Source organism: Benincasa hispida, chromosome 12 (assembly GCF_027475165.1).
Source record: "Benincasa hispida cultivar pf3 chromosome 12, pf3_genome.v1.1, whole genome shotgun sequence".
Lineage (NCBI taxonomy): Eukaryota > Viridiplantae > Streptophyta > Magnoliopsida > Cucurbitales > Cucurbitaceae > Benincasa > Benincasa hispida.
In genome coordinates this window covers 29,106,341-29,124,502 of record NC_143489.1, presented here as the reverse complement: position 1 = coordinate 29,124,502, position 18,162 = coordinate 29,106,341, and the positions used below count along the sequence as shown (strand labels likewise).

The 18,162-nt window shown below is 37.5% G+C and overlaps 1 protein-coding gene across 1 annotated transcript; it reads right to left on the bottom strand.

Moving 5' to 3' along the window:
* Positions 1-8,119: 8,119 nt before the first annotated feature.
* LOC150031919 (uncharacterized) lies at positions 8,120-8,545 on the bottom strand. The gene has a single exon (XM_090308323.1). It carries the CDS (start codon positions 8,543-8,545, stop codon positions 8,120-8,122), a length of 426 nt encoding a protein of 141 aa, XP_090164449.1.
* Positions 8,546-18,162: the final 9,617 nt, after the last annotated feature.

Genomic DNA, 18,162 nt, shown 5'->3' with positions numbered 1-18,162 from the left:
CTTAATGCATCTTTTAAATGATCTGAAGTTGGCTGCTCTAGGATGCAGTTTCCTTCTACGTCTGGGGTATTATTTGAGTCGAGAACTTCATTAATATTTCTAGTAGAGAAGCTACCAAAGTGTTGTTGACAAGGATCGCATCCTTCTTCTCATCAAACTCACTCTTGTAAAAGCGGTGGACCAGATCAGCCCAAATCCTTGTAGGACCAACAGATAGCTCACGCCAGCCCATTGCGTCTACTGTGTCTGTTATGTATGCAGGCGATAGGTTGTGTTCGGGGAAGAATCCTTTCTCTATCAATATGTCATTAAATTGGCATTTTCTTCCCTTCACTTGCCTTTGTGACGCAGTTGTCACCTTTCTTTTCCCAGCTGCAAACTGTCTCGCCTCCCGAGCTAGTCCCCTTAATTTCTTTTTAATTCCTTTTATAGTGTTGTTTTTCTTTTCCCTTAATGTGCAGGCCTATACTTTTCGAGCCTACGTTCTGTCGTACTTGAGTCGAAGCAATGTTCATGCGTTACACCTACTGGGCCAGGTGCAATGCTTTTCATCCTCATCATCTTCATCCATAATTGGCCTTATTTTTCTTTTTGATGGCCCACCTTTCGCATCAGATTGTTGAGGATGCGATGTGTCAGGGCTGACTTCTCTCTCTTTTTCTTTATTTTCTTCTTCTTCCAATTCCGCTTCCAAAAAATTTGCATAACGTTCAGCCTCCTCCATTACCTTGGCTGATGTGTTGGTTGACTCTGGACGCATCATTTGATCCATCTCGTCCATTTGCCTAGGGTCTAAACTAGCTAAAATGGGTCCAAAAACCTCTTGCTCATCTCTTTGAGCCAGCTCTGTGGGGTCTATTGGATTGCACTCTAATGTAGGACTGTCAGAGCTAGGAGGGTTGCTGGTGGAGTGATAGAAGTGGTTACTGAAGGGGTATGCAGCGAACTGGGAAAAGAGTTGATGATGGGTGAGGAAGGTTGGTAGCTTGGCTGGCTTGGCCTCCCTTAGAAAAAAAATTGTGGCCAAGGGTTGAATGGAGAGGGGGGTCAATGGACGCATGGCAGGTGATGGAGCGGTGTGGAGATGCTTTGGGATTGGTTCATACGTTGACACAAAAAGGGTGATTTTTTAGATGGTTAGTGGTGGGCCAAGCTTTCTATATGGTCGTGCGATAGAAGATGAGATAGGTCGTTTGGACGTAAGTTGTCGTCATGACTTGGATGGAGTAGGTTGGGGTATTGGAAAGGTTGGAGTGGAAGGTTCAGGTCTAGTTGAGGTTTGGGGTTTTTGGACAATGCCAAAGCGCGCATGAGGGTTGTGGTCGGAGCAGGTCTTTTGGCCGTTTTAGGTTGAGACGACCTTCGAGAAATGGAAGAAGAACTGCCTCGTTGCTTGGCTAAAATGGGGGGCCTTCGACATGAGGGAAGAGAAAGAGGCAGACGATATTGAAATGGACGAAGAAGAAAAAAATCTTATTGGTGAGTCTCCAGCGAAGCTCATCGAGTGATTTTGACTGTCCGAGGCATCCGAAATTGCGAGGTTGATGGATGATCGGAGCTTTGAATGAAGCAGCTACTTGGTCGGACGGTGAGGGCTGGGCGATTTCCTTTTGAAATATAGAGGGCTTCGGGGAAAATGAAGAATAAGAAGGTAAAGGGTTTGGAAGCCTTTTTATAGACCAACCTAGGAGAGAGAGGCAAAAGGACAACTATGATGTGTCAGTCGATTGGGACATTTAGGCTGCCCATTAATTGCGAATGTGAAGAGACGCGTCTTGGGCTTCTAAACACTCGAGTGGTTGATCCCCCCTAAGAGCACCTTTTTAACTTCTAACGCATGGTGATGCGTTGATCTAATTTTAATGCATTTACTTGTTAAGTCAGTTTGAACAAACATTAAAAAAGAAGCTTTTTTTGTGAATTAATAAAAAGCAATCAAAGAAAGAATCAAAGCAAGCAGAAATTTAATCAAGAATCGAATAGCAAATCAATAGCATAAAATACATAAGGCAAAAAAAAAAAAGAGGAAGAGGAAGCGTCCCTGGAATATGTGTCTAATCAAACGCAGGTAGGCTTCAATGCGAGCTTCAGATAGCTTCACGTAGTTTGAAGGATGATTTTTTACGTTCTAGATTTCCTTCAAGGTAAGGTTTCACCCACTGCCCATTTACCTTGAATGCATTAATGCCATCCTCTCGTGTAAGTGCCAAAGCTCCATGAGGAAAGATTGTTTTTGCAATGAATGGACCTGACCACTTGGACTTCAATTTTCTTGGGAACAATCGCAAACGCGATAGATAGCAAGACCTTTTGACCTATATAAAGTTCTTTCTTACCGATACATTGGTCATGCTAATGCTTGGTCAGCTGCCACTTATCGAGCTCGTTGAGTTGCAGCTTGCGTTGTTCACCAACAATCTATAAATTCAAGTTTAGCTTCTTACTGCCCAAAATGCTTTGTACTCCAATTCCAATGGTAAGTGGCATGCTTTTCCAAATACCAAAGAATAGGGAGACATACCTATTGGCGTCTTGTAGGCAGTTCTGTAAGCTCATAGTGCCTCATCCAGCATTTGTGCCCAATCTTTCGTGGATGCGTTGACCTCTTTTTCCAATATAGATTTGATCTCTCTGTTAGATACTTCCACTTAATCGTTGGTTTGGGGGTGGTATGTGGTAGCGATTTTGTGCCTGACATTATATTTAGCAAGTAATTTAAAAATAATACGGTTAATGAAATGTGTACCTTCATCACTTATCAGCGCCCTAGGCATTCCAAAGCGTGTGAAAATGTTTCTGGTAAGAAATTTTGAAACGGTTGCCGCATCATTCTTGGCATACGCTACAGCTTCGACCCACTTTGATACATAATCGACTGCTAACAAAAGGTATTGTTGTCCGCAAGATAGATGGAAAGGTCCCATAAAATCAATGCCCTATACATCAAACAACTCAACTTCCAATATGTTGTTCAAAGGCATAGTATCTGTTCGTTGCTATCGTGATTTTCTCTAGAAGTGTATTGTATAAAATAAATTGGAGAAATAAGGTCCAATTATAAGTCATGCGTTATACTTTAATGCGTTTAAATAATTGTAATGCGTTGGGCGTTAGATATATGTACAGAACTCACACAACTCCTTCTAATGACGTTCAAGTTTTCCTAAACCAGACCCAAGTGTAAATCTAATTTAGGTTCCTGGTAAGTTCAGGGTCGAACTCAGGGATTCAGTTAACCAAACGTAGACCTTGCGTTGTATCTACTGTAGAGGTTTTCCTAAATAAATGTGATAAATGTGTTATTTACACTAAATTGCTGTGCCTATGCAAGAGATGCAAAAGATTTGAGTAGTTAGTGATGGATCATGTGAGAATGGAGTTTAATGTAAGTGGACGCGTCGGTCTAAGATGAATGTACACAAACTAGGTTGTGATATGGATGAGATGGAGTGACTTGCTTATCTTTTGGTCATGCGTTAGACTTCATTCAACATTTCTCATTGCAAATAACATACAAAACCTATCTCTAGGATGCATGCGTCTAACATAGAATGTAATAGATACCAGTAAGTCTATCTCTAGCTGTACTAGGCGTCCTACTTGATGCAGCTTAGTTATTCTTTCAAACAATCTATGTTAAAGACGCTTTTTACCAATTTGTCAAGTTGGCTTGAGCGTTGGTATGAAGTTTGGCATAAATTATTAATGCGTTCAACATAAACAAGAAATAAACAATGGCAAATGGAATGAAAGTGATAAATGAGAAGAAGGAAACTGAGTCAAGCCAAAGAATACAATCTCTTGTATTTCTTTGGCTCAATCTCGTTGTGTACAATCACTTGTTTAGGAATTGGATGAAGTGTCTTTTTCAAGATTAGCTTCCTCCGCTCCCTGACCGGCGATGGTGGTGGTTCTCAACCTTTCTGATCGTCTAGCACCACAGCACAACCTCTACAGAACTAAAACTATGACTACAATACACAGAGAGTAAGGATCTTGATAATTTCCGAACTTCTTAACTCTGGAGGGACTTCATCTATTTATAGGTGTTGGTCACGTCCACTTGGTGAATGGGTAGCATTAAAGTCCATGTCCTGGTCAACATTAAAGTCTATGCCCTAATTAGCCACCTAACTCTCAGAAGCTTTTCAGACGCCGCCTGCTGCAAGTGACCATACTTGCAAGTGGTGATGTGACACAATCAGCCTGAAGCAATGAATCTTCTCTACGTTGAACTCCCTCCGACGCATGGCCCATGCGTTAGAGTTTTTCCTGCGGCACTTGTCTAATGCATTAGCATTAATCCTTGCGTTGAAATCTTGTAATACAATGCGTTAGTGTCGCGATATTTAGTAATGAAACTTATTTTGCATGAGTTTGATAATGTTTGAATAAATCCATCCATTTATTCTAAAAATGAGGAGAATTTATCATTAAAAACCTTAGTTGTTCCAATTTAAAAGCAAAAATAACTTGTATTTCTACAAGTTATCAGTATCCCTTGAAGAAATATTTCCAATGCGTTGATAGGGATCACATTTCAGCACATACTCCCTAGTGTCCTTGAAAAGGGTGGGCTAGAAATACCCACTTTGAAGAACTTTTTCAGCAGTTCTTTGCCCTCTGAAATGACCCCCATAAGGTGAGTCATGACATTCAGCAAGGATGCGTTGTGTTTCAACTTCTAGAACACATCGACGCATAATGGAGCCAGGACCTTGCTTGTAGAGAAACGGTTCATCCCAAAAATAGAACTTTTTGTTATGAATAAGCCATTTCTTCTGTTGTGCATTGAAGTTCTTAGGGAACTATTTTATGGTTAAATAATTAACAAAGTTAGCATACCATGGTTCCCCGTCTTTAATTTTAAGCAGGTGTTCATCAGGGAACACATATTTGATTTCAGGTTGTTTTTCCTATATTTCCTTGTTTTCCAGCCTTGATAGGTGATCAGCTACCTAATTCTCGGTTCCCTTTCTGTCTTTGATCTCAACATTAAATTCTTGTAATAATAGTACCCATTTAATCAACCTTGGTTTTGTGTCCTTTTCGTCCATCGGAAACTTTATAGTGAAGTGATCCATATAGATTGTTGCTGCTGCACCAACCAAATATGCTCTGAACTTCTCAATACTGAACACTACCGCCAACATCTCCTTTTCAGTAGTGGTATAATGTTTCTGAGACTTGTTTAATGTTTTTTACATATAAGAGATGAGATGTATCAGATTTCCTTTTTTTCTGCCCTAACATGGCTCCAATGGTTACATCACTCACATCGCACATCTAAATGAAGGGTTGCATTCAGTCCGGGGCTATCAGTATCAGAGCTGTTGTTAACACATACTTCAATGTATCGAATACATTGATGCAGTCTTCGTTAAATATATAGGGCCTGTTTAATTCTAACCATGTGCTCAGAGGTCATGCAATTTGAGAGAATCCTTTCACAAATCTTCTGTAGAAACCTATGTGGCCTAAGAAGCTTCGTAGTGCTTTAACATTCGAATGTGAGGGAAGTTTGGCTATAACATCAATTTTTTCTTCATCAACTTCTAATCTTGCTTTGGAAACCTTGTGTCCCAAGACAACGCCTTCAGTCACCATGAAGTGACATTTCTCCCAATTCAGAACAAGATTTGTTTTCTTGTATCGTGCAAGAACAACTTCTAAGTTGTCTAGGCAGGATTGAAAGAAGTCCCCAAAAATAGAAAAATCATCCATAAAAACTTCAACGGTCTATTCTAAAAATTCAGAGAAAATTGCCATCATGCATCTCTGGAAAGCCCTTGATGCGTTACATAGCCCGAAGGGCATGCGTTTGAATGCGAATGTTCCAAAAGGGCATGTGAATGTTGTTTTCTCTTGGTCTTCAGGGTCAATAAGAATTGGTTATATCAGGAGTATCCATCTAAGAAACAATAAAATTCTTTGCCAGTTAGTCGGTCAAGCATTTTATCAATGAAGGGAAGAGGGAAGTAGTCTTTCTTTGTCGATGCATTGAGCTTCCTGTAGTCCATGCATATTCTCCACCCTGTGACAGTTCTCGAGGGAATGAGTTCATTGTTGCTGTTAACTATCACAGTGGTGCCTCCCTTTTTGGGAACTCATTGGACTAGGCTCACCCAACTACTGTCAGAGATAGGGTAAATTACCCCTGCGTCAAGCCACTTGATGATTTTTTCTTCACTACTTCTTTCATTATAGGATTTAGCCTACAATGAGGCTCGATCGATCCAATTTTCCCTTCCTTTAGCTGAATCTTCTGCATGCAGTAGGATGGGTTGATACCATGAATATCAACCAACGTCCACCCGATTGCACGCATATGCCTTCTCAACATCTACAAAAGAGAACACTCGTTAGGCTTAGAAAGATTGGCTGAAATAATATAGGCAAAATGTTATTGGATCCAAGAAAAGCATATTTTCAGTGATGAGGTAAAGGTTTCAGTTCCAGTGTTGGTGGTTCTTCTAAAGATGGCCACATTGGTTTGGTTTACCGCTCATTCAGACCTGGTGGCTCAAATTTTCTTATGGTTTCCCCCAACGCATGTACCTCGTAGACTTGGTCCATTTCTTCTTCATCAGACAACTCAATTGGACTGTTAGGTTGACATTGTTCATCATCTGGGAACTTCAATGCGTTCAGCAATTAAATTTTGCTTCCTAGTTGTCCACGCGCATAGTCAGTTCTCTCTTGTGTACGTCTATCAATACCTTCCCAATGGCAAGAAATGGATGTCCAAGGATGATTGGAACATCTCGTCTACTTCATAATCTAAGATAATGAAATCTGTTGGGAATATAAACTTGTCAACCTTCACTAAAACGTCTTCAATTTTTCCTTCTAGGTATGTGATTATCCTGTTAGCAAGCTGAAGCATCACAGAAGTGGGTTGCGCTCCACTAATTCCTAACTTCTTGAAAACTAAAAGGGGCATGAGGTTAATGCTGGCTCTTAGATCGCACAATGCATTACCTACATTTATCCCTCCAATTGAGCAAGGGACTGTAAAGCTTCCCGGATCCTTCTACTTCTCAGGAATTTTTTTATTGATCAACGTATTGCATTCCTGCGTCAGCGCCATGACTTCCATAAGGGGAATATTAATGTGCAAATGCCTTAGGATCTTTAGGAAACGCCTGAATTGCTGCTCATTATTCTTTATCTACAAGCGTCTAGGAAATGGTGCATTCAGTTGCACCACAGGCAACCCTACGTTTGATGTGCTCGATTCAGAATGACTTATAGCTTCAGGTGTTCTTTCTTCTTGATCTTCAAATTCCTTTGTGTTTGTTGTGTGCTCATTTGTTGAAGGATTATTATTTCTTGGGTTCATATTCTCTACTAGAGATCTACCACTTCGCAATGTCACTGCATGACAATGCTCCTTTCCATTATTACTTCCAGGGGTTTTCGTATTTCTTGGTAGCACTCATTGCGGCCGATTCTTCAGTTTACTAGCAATTTGTCCCACTTGCATCTCCAAGTTCTTGATAGATGATGCCTGGCTCTTTAACAATGTGTCATTCTAGGTCATGTACTCCTTCAAGAGATTTTCAGGCGAAGAAGTTGAACTCGATGCCTGAACACCTCTATTGAAGGATTGATGCTGAGGTTGCCGTGATGACTGGAATCTAGGCAGCGGTCCCTGCCTTTGCTGTAGGTTTGCCCTCAGTTGATGTTGTTCTTGCTGGTGACCTCCCCAGGAAAAATTTGGATGGTTTCTCCATTCAAGGTTGTAAGTGTTCGAGAATGGGTTGTTCTTGATAAAATAGACTAATTATGGATTCTGTTAGCAATCATTATAGGAGTGAGGTTCTCCATAGCCCACACAGCTAACCATGGGATGTACGAATGTGTCCACTTGATTCACTTTTTGAGTACGAGCTGCATTTCCTAATGATAAAGTTTGCAAAAGGTTTTTCAGAGAGTATGGCTATTGCGTTTGAATCAACATTGTTCACACTCTGAGAACACCTCTTATTGTTCGTTCTAGCATCGTAAGTATCGTCTATCCATTCCATATTGTGTTTGGTGATGCGATCTAGTATTTCCTTAGCTTCATTGTAGGACTTATCCATTATGCCGCCAGCTGCCATTTGAAAAGCTCAGTTCAACCCCTATAAAAGGTTTCCATTTGAACAGTTAAAGGTAGTCCGTGGTTAGGATAGTTCTTGACTAATCCTTTGAAGCATTCCCATGTGGCACTCAATGTATCAAACTCTCCTTGTTCGAAGTTCATGATTTCTCTAAGCCTCCTTGCGTTAGTGGTTGGAGGGAAGTACTTCTGCATGAACTTTTCCACTAATTTCTCCCATGTTGTTATCTCACCAGGTTCCAAGGAACTTACCCATTGCTTTGCATCATCGTGGAGAGAATAGAGAAATAAAGAGAGTCTAATAGCTTCTGGACTAATTCCAGGAATCACAAACAAGTTGCACGTTTCTAGGAAGCGTTTCATGTGGGCATGTGGATCTTCACCACGGCCACCTCTAAACTGACCTACAGTTTGAAGCATCTGAAGCATTACAGACTTCATATCGAATCTCGTTCATCTGGCATCAGGTTTATGATCCCTGGTGAGAAGTCATACAACATAGTTAATGCATACTCTCGCATTGGACGCATACTGTTATTTTCCATCAGGATTGGATTTGGGGCAGCGTTAGCTAATTTCTGAGCAATGTTCTAGTTTAGTTGATCATCTGCCATTTGTTGTTGTCTTTGTTGTTGTTGTCTTAGTTGTTATTGTCTTAACCTTCGACGACGATTCGATCAGTTTCTTCATTTAAAGTTCCTTTCAACTTCGGGGTTGTGTTGGAGCTCAAGAGTGTTTTCCCTGCTCATAAAACATTTACAAGCTTCGACTTAGCTTGTAATACTCCCCCAGCTGCAAGTTTTTCTACAAAAGATACAAGAAAAATTCTAGTTAGCCTTGTTGCTAAATCCCCAACAGCGATGCCAAAAACTTGTTCGTGGTTTCGTGATTTGTGCTAGGAGTGTATTATGAGTGGAGATGGAAGATAAGTTTGATGTAAATGAAGATGAATGGTGAATGACTTCTCTAGGTGGGAACAATGGATGATGCATTACACTCATTAGATGATGCATACAAGCTTTACCTGAGCTAGATCCAAGTATAAATCTAATTCAGGTTCCTGGTAAGTCCAGGGTCGAACATAGGGATTTAGGTTAGACTAATACAAGCCTTGCATTGCATGGATGTAGAAAAATTTATCTGCACTATTTTAACTGCATGCGTACAAGAAGAAACAAGAGTTTAACTGAAATATAGGGTTGAATGAAGGAATGGTGTTAAGTGATAGATTGATGTGTTGATCCAAGTAAGATGAACACAAAATATTGTGGGTGGAAGATGGAAATGCGTATTTACAATCAAATGTATGTCAATGCATTGGGTTTCTTTCTATCTAATCATTTAACATTTCTCAATGAAAATGCCATATGTTCCTATCCCTAGGGTGTATACATTGGATACAGAAAATAGTGAAGCACAAATATCTTTATCTCTAAAGCTACTATGCATTTTGACTTGATGCATTTTTAGCTATCTTATTCTCTCAAATGGTTTAGTTGAGATAACTTCAACCAAATGATCAGAATCTTTAAAGCTTTTAGAATTTTAGCATGCACATAGTCACAAGCGCACTTAACACGGTAGATTGTAAGTAAAGGCAAGTGTGAATGGATTAAATGCACGGTTTTATAAAGATTGAAATTGTCTTTACAATAACACACTTAATTGCAGGAATGATGAACGGAAATGAAGTAAAAAGAAAAGAGTCAAGCCGCAAAGTTCAATTTCTTGTCCTCTTTGGCTTGATCTTAATGTGTGTACAACCAACTTGTTAAAGAAATGAAGAAAATTTCTCTCTCGAGCTTGGTTCTCTTCAATTCTCCTTGATCAATAATGGTGATGGTTCTTTTCCTCCTGTGATCTTCTTGCAGCAGCAAAACTACTCTATTCTAAGCTCTATGATGCTCTCTCTATGTTATGCTATGCTCTATTTTCCGGTTGCAAGTCTTCTATTTATAGGTATTTTCCCTAAGCAACTTGTGATATGACAACATTAATTTCCATACCCTGGTTAGTGCCTACCATTTCAGTTTCTTTTCAGACACCGACATTTAGATACCCATATTTGCAAGTGATGATTTGACTGGAACTGCTCGAACCAATGTATTTGCTATACGTTAGAATTCTTCAGACGCATGCCTTTGCTTTAGTTGTGCCTGCGACACTTAGTGAAATGTATTGAAATCCTACGATGAGATACGTTAATGACACAGTTTTATAAAAAAATAATGTTTTTGTAAAGGTTAGTTATGTTTGAAGGATTCCATGTGTTTTCCTTTAAGAAATATGAGATTTTATCATAGAAAATCCTGATTGTTCTAACTTTCGAGAGATAATAACTTATATTTCTACAAGTTATCAATGGGTTTAACTGAAATTCAAGTCGTCATACCAGATGATGGCTTAGAGGATCCATTAACTTTTAAACATGTAATGGAAGATGTGGATAAGAACCAGTGGATTAAAGCCATGGACCATGAAATGGAGTCAATGTACTTTAATTCAATCTGGGATCTTGTAGATCAACTAGAAGGGGTAAAACCCATCGGTTGTAAGTGGATCTATAAGAGAAAATGAGACCAAATTGGTAAGGTACAGACCTACAAGTCTAGGCTTGTGGCAAAAGGGTTTACCTAAAGAGATGGGGTAGACTATGAAGAAACCTTCTCTCTGGTTGCTATGATAAAGTCTATTAGAATATGCTTGTCCATAGCTACATTTTATGATTATGAAATTTGGCAAATGGATGTCAAGACAACCTTCCTAAATGGCTATCTTGATGAAAGTATCGATATGTCTCAACCAGAAGGGTTCATTGAATATGGTTAAGAACAAAAAGTTTGCAAGTTTAATAGATCCATTTTTGGGTTGAAACAAGCATCTCGATTCTGGAATATAAGATTTGACACTGCGATCAAGTCTTATGGCTTTGAACAGAATGTTGATGAACCTTGTGTATACAAGAAAATAGTCAACAAACTATGACTTTTCTGGTTCTATATGTTGATGATATTCTACTCATAGAAAATGAGGTAGAATTTCTGGCTGACGTTAAGAGATGGCTTGCTACACAATTCCATATGAAAGATTTAGGAGAAGCACATATGTTCTTAGGATCCAAATAGTTTTGGAATCGCAAGAACTGAACTATCACATTATCTTAGGTATCTTATATAGACAAAATGTTGTCTAGATATAAAATGCAAAATTCCAAGAAAGGAATGTTACCTTTCAGACATGGAATTCATCTGTCTAAGGGACAATGTCTTAAGACACCTTAAGAGGTTGAGGTTATGAAACAAATTCCATATGCATCAACAGTAGGGAGTTTAATGTATGTCATGTTGTGTACTCATCCCGATATATGCTATGCAATTGGAATTGTCAGCAGATTTTAGTCCAATCTAGGAAATGATCATTGGACTACCGTTAAAAACATCCTTAACTATCTTCGGAGAACGAGGGATTATATGCTCATGTATGATGATAAGAATTTGATCCTTACTGGATACATTGATTTTGATTTCCAGACTGATATTGATTCAAGGAAATCTACTTCGAGGCAGTACTCACTCTAAATGGAGGAGCACTAGTATGGAGAAGTATCAAGCAAAGTTGTATTGCTGACTCCACAATGGAAGCTGAGTATGTAGCTACAAGTGAAGTAACAAAAAAAAAATATGACTCAGAAAGTTCCTAATTGATTTGGAAGTAATTCCAAATATGCACCTACCAGTCACCCTATATTGTGATAACAGTGGAGCGGTTGCCAATTCAAAGGAACCTAGAAGCCATAAGCGTGGAAAACACATCGAGTGCAAGTACCATCTCATCAGGGAGATTGTACATAGGGGAGACGTAATTGTCACACAGATAGCCTCACAAGACAACTTGGTTGATCCATTTACGAAGGCCCTCTCGGCTAAACTGTTTGAGGATCACCTAGTAGGACTAGGTCTATGAGATATTTAGAATTAGGGCAAGTGGAAAATATAATGGGTATTTGATGCCCTGGTTTATTGTATATATTCTCTCATTGTACTCAACATTATGTATATAATTTTATCCAATGGATTTCTTAGTCCAAGTGGGAGTTTGTTGGGTTGTATGTTCTAAAACTCGTAGTTTGTAAAGTTAAACATTTTCTATTATCAATAAAGATGTTATTAGACATTTTATTCAATAAAGTTGTTATTGAATTTGTAAATTGCACCTATAAAGACTAAATCCAATAAAATAAGATCCATGGATATTATATGAATACTTGAACTTTATGTGGAAACATAAAGATGGATCAAATTCGAGTAAATAGCCAAAATGATCTATAGTATACAAATAAGGTTGGGTGCCTTATTCTGGTAACACTATCGGATCCGAGCCTACTCTGTAGTTGTTACAATTTGTTGTAAGATGCTACAAACAAAGTGATCCTGATTTGTTCATGTATTGACATGAGGAGTGGGAGCATCTTATGCAATGAGTTTGCATAAGATTAAACCAAGAAATAAGTCACTTTTACTTTATAACGTTGTTTACTGTTTAAGATTGACTATTTCGCTTAAATGACCTGGATAACTTGATCTTAATCTTAAGCTAACTATGAACTCCCGTTTATTCGGAATTACCCTTAAATTTGCATAGGTGGCTCAATAGCACTGGCTCAATAAGCCTCCCATTTCAGGGATAAGACCGGGTAGATAGCTGGGGACATAGGGTGCAAGATTAAATTCACGTCTACCCGGTTTGGGATAGAAGGAAGTTTGTTCTCTTAAGTGCTGAATCCAGGTCTTGAACAAGGGGCCCCACCCTCTCATTGGCTCGAGAGAATCTGGTAGTGATTAGATCATAAACCAATTATTCATTAGAGGATCAGTGGAACTTAAGAAGCAAGATGTAATTTCGGGGATAAAACTACATTTGACCCAGCCGTTATTACGAATGACTTTTGAAGGATCGACTTAATGATTAAGGTTAAATTAAGTGGACACAAATATATCTACAGTGACGAGAATGCAACTATCAAGTCATAGTGGTGTGACTTGGTAGTTAACAAATATTGATTAACTTAGTCTAAAGATTTTTAGCCAATTAATCTCAAATCGTTGAACCTCATGATCTATAGGTCCATAAGGTACTAGCTCGTAAAACATGAACACCTTAAATTAGTACATTCAGTGAATGTGAAAGGATTTCAATTGGAAATGTTCAAATTGAATTTCAATTTGAAATGTACGAATTGAATTTAGGGTTTCAATTTGAAGTGTACAAATTACGATTAGGGTTTGCATAATTACATTCGATATAATTAAACAAAGTTGGAAAGTTTATAATATTTAAAATATTGATTGAAATATTAATTACATGAATAGGATTCATGTTTAAAATTAATTTGATGTTTGATTAATTTAATATTTGATGTTAAATTATTATTTAATTAATAATTTGCTTAATTAATTAAAATAAAATTAATTTTCATTTTTAATTCAATTTGAAGAAATTGATTTTTGAGATTTTGAATTTAATTAATTTTGAATTAATTAAAATTAAAATTCAAAATTTGAAAATTAAATCAAGATAGTGGAAAAATCCAATATCTCTTAGAGTAAGAGGTGGATTGTTCCAATTCTCACCCCTTGCCCACTCAATCTTATTTTTTATGTGGCATTGACTCTATTGTAGAGTCCTTGCATGTAAGGGTTACATAAAAGCTTGAAATTTTAGATTGAAGGGGAATGGATGTTGGAATTTAGAGAAATTATGCAGCTCTCTTTCTTTCTATCTCAAACCCTCTCCATTCCCTCATTTAATTCACTTCAAATTAGAGTTTCACCACTCAAATTCAAGGTTAAAGAAAGTAGAGAAGATCTTTTGGTGGTTCATTGAGGTGTTGAAGCTGAGAATTCATGAAGAGCAGCTTAGATTTAGAGGATTCTTCAAATGTATGATGTTCTTGAAACCTCACTTCTGGAAAATTTGATTTTGCATGCTTTAAAACTCAAATTAAATGCAATTAGAGTGCTTATTGATTTTGTTTGCTTCCATTTCACGGGTTTACTTTCTATCACATCAGACCACAGAGGTCTAAATGTACTAGCCCTATGATCTTTTCCAGTAAAAGATCTTTTAGTTATTTTACCTTCGAGGCATGACTCACACACAAGTAAAGAATTTTCTTTTAACTCACTTAGAAGTCTATTCTTTACCAATCTCTCAATCCTATTGAGATTGATGTGTCTTAATCTCAATTGTCAAAGTTGGGCATTTTCTTTAGGAGAAATTTTAAGTCTTTTATTTTGAGTTACCGCAGTTTTAAACATTTAAGTGTTAAGGAATGATTTAGTTGCTAACAGTCTTAGCACATAAAGATTATCTTTGAAATTTGCAGAATAAATATATACACCATTTTTGTAAATAAACACTTTATTTACATTAAAAGAGATAAAATAATTTTGTTCTAATAGGAATTTTATAGAAATAAGGTTCATTTTCAAACTTGTAACCAAAAATATATTATCTAGTATAACATAAGATTTTGTAAACAAAGTCGAAGTCCTCCCACTGCTATAGTTGAAACGACGTGCCTAGTTTCAATCTACATCATCATCTCCTCATCTTTTAGTTATCGCTAGGAACTAATTCCTTGAAATGAAAAATAAACATGGTTAGTCACACCCGAATCAATTATCCAGGCCGAATCATCATTATCCACTAAACAGGTTTCCAAAACAAGCAAATCATATTTATCTTGCTTGACCTTCTTCTTCTCTGCCAAGTGTTTGGGACAGTTCCCCTTCCAATGTCCCTCGTAGTTGCAATGGAAATAGATTCCTTTTGTAGCCTTGGCCTTCTTGCTCTTCTGGGTAGCAGTTGGTGGGTTAGCTTTCCCCTTTACACCTTTCTTCTTCTTCCACTTTTTAGTGCCGGAAGAAGAAGGCATAGACTTCATCCCAGAGGTCGAACTTTGAAGAACATCTTAGAGGATGAAGTAACATTTGCCTCACCCTTCTGTTCCTTGGTTTTCATCAAGGATTGAAAGGTCTGTAGCTCATTGAGCAAGGTGGTCAGGTTGTAGTCAATCCTGTTTATAATAGCATTGCTACGGAACTGTAGGAAACTTTTAGGTAAAGTTTCTAGGGTGAAGTTAACTTGACTGGCTTCATCGATGATGGACTCATTCATCTCTATCACATTGAAGTGGACCATCATATTTAGAATATGTTCTTTAACAGATGCCCCTTCTTGCATATGGGCATTGCAGATGTATTTAAGAGCGTCATGCCAAAGCTATGCGGACTACCAATCCCTTCAAGGACTCCATGATCTCATGGGCCGTTAGCATGGGCTCATGCTTGTTGGCCAAGACTTCAGAAAGACTTGTCAAGTTGTACGCTCGGGCCTTCTCATTTTCCCGTGTCCATCACTCATATGCTTCCCGAATATTTTGAGTAGTGTTTGGAGCTGGAATAGGAGAACAGTCATCCATTAAGACAAACTGGAGGTCATCGATGATTAAAATAGTGTTGATTGTATCTTTCCAAGTTGTGTAGTTATCGGCCATTAGTTTGTCCACGACGAGTAAATTAAGAATTGTGGGAGTCATAATGAATAAATTTGCTGAAACATCCTAAGTGAGCATCCAGTTGTTCTTTGTTATGGATTTTAAATGTCTCACCCAATTTTATAACAGCTTACAAAATTTTAGATATGCTAAACATCCACGACAAACAACAAAGGCATTCAATATCTAATATAACTATTATATTAAATAAAAGAAACCCTAGCATGCATAATATATATTATAACCATTTATAACATACTTTGAATGCATGTAGCATGCTTCCTATGGTGGGATTTTAAATCTACATGGCATAATGTATGCACATACAAGATTTAGTTAATTATAACATACATCATATGCATAAATAATTAAACACTAACTGATGTGGCTTTAGTTTTGGCAAAAACAAGCAAATAAAACCTAATTATTACAAAATAGCTTCTGAACCACTCCTGGATCGCTCGAACTACTCCAAAATGAACTCAAGTAGCTTGAACTGGACCATAACCGTCTGAATCGAACTAGCAAAGAACTATTCGAAGCTAAACCAGACCGAACCACAAGAGAACCGATCAAACTGGAAACTCTTGCTCATGTTCAACATCTCGCTAAATCTCATCGTTTAGCAATGACAACCATCGTCTTGCATTTTGCCTGATCATTTAGTATTTTCTTGATCGTTTAGCAAAGCTACACGATCGTGTAGTATTTTCCTTCTATCACATAGTGTCATTGTCTAGTGCTGAAGGAAGCTACACGATCGCTTAGTGTTTAACACTATTGCACAGCTCCATCGTTTAACACGGACAGTTTACTACACGATCGCTTAGCTCCATCGTCTAACACATGAAGTCGATCATTTAATGTGCGCAAAAGGTAAGTGATCGCTTAATGCCATCATATAGCATTCAACGCATTGCCCAGCTACCGCACATAGGTAAGCGATCGCGTAGTGCTATCGCTTAGCAACTTGACGCATCGTTTAGTTATCGTATAGAGGTAAACGATCACGTCGTGCTATCGCTTAATAACTCGACTCATCGTTTAGCTCCCGATCAAAGGTAAACGATCATGGTAAGTGATCGCGCAGCACAATCGTATAGCTCCTATCGCATCGCTCATCTCCCACCCAAAGCTACACGATTGTGTAGTGCCATCATATAGCAATACAACGCATCGCTTAGCTCCAACAGGTACACGATCGTCTAGCGCACAACACCTCAATGATCAACGCGCAAAGCTACACGATCGCTTAGCTTTTCTTCACATCATCTAATGCATGAAGCTAAACAATTGCTTAGCTACTGAAGCTCAACGACGATAAGAACAGAGGTTGATTTTCTAGAATCTGCAACTCGACCTCTTCTCTTGTTTCTTTAATTTACAGCTTAATTTCAACTCTAATGACTGCAAATAAATTACAAACTCTTGGGAACACATTAAAGCTCATCAAACAAAAGCCAATTACAAATTTAAAAGGAAAATCAAAGCGAAATTAAAAGCCAAAACTTAAAGAACCATATCAATACAGCAGTTTCATAATTCTCATATAAAATACCCACAAAACCAAAATTAAACCGAATTGAATGCTTATTGATGTCTGATACCAGTTGTTGGAAGGTACTAATGTGCAGCAGAAGAAATCAGGATCCATAAGCACTCTAATTCATTAATTTTGGCAGAAAATAAAACATGCTTCAACAGAAATAAATGGGTTTCATGACATACCTTTGAAGAACTTCCTCTAAGTTTGGATTCAGCTGCAAATCTCCATAACATCTAGTAGTAGACCACCCTAAGATCTTCCCTACTATCCTCTTGGAGCTCAAAATTATGTAATGGGACTCAAAATAAACTGTAATTAAGGGAATTTGGAGAAAATCATAGCAGCAACCAAATAAAAGAACAACCTTTTTCTCTCAAAATTTTTTCAAAAAAAATTTTTGGTTGCTATCACTTCAAAAAACTCCAATCTCTTTAATATATTGTAGACATTCATGCAAAGAAATTTGTTGCATGAGATGCATCTCATGCTTGGAGTTCATGAAGAGTTAATGTGGGTTGTTGGTGAGCTAGTAGAAGAAGACAAGGGAAAAACTATTTCCCACTTTTTTGTGTTTATCTTTTCTTTTTCATTTTTATCAAAATTTATTTCATAAATCAATTTTAATTAATAAAACTGAAAAAATTATTAATTTTACAAAATTAATTTCATAAATTAATTTAATTTTTTAAATAAAATTAATAAATAATTATTTAAACAATTTAAATAATTCTAATTAATTTAATATCAAACATTAAATTAATTTTAACATAATTCCAGCTTCAAATATTTAAATATTATTTCTCCAAATTCATTTAATTTTAATTTGAACACTTCAAATTAACTTATCGCTCCGATCTCATCGTGACCGAAATAAAAATTATACATTCAAATATACAGTAATGCAAATAAAGACTAATTAATGGCATGCTACGAACAACAAATATATAACAAGGG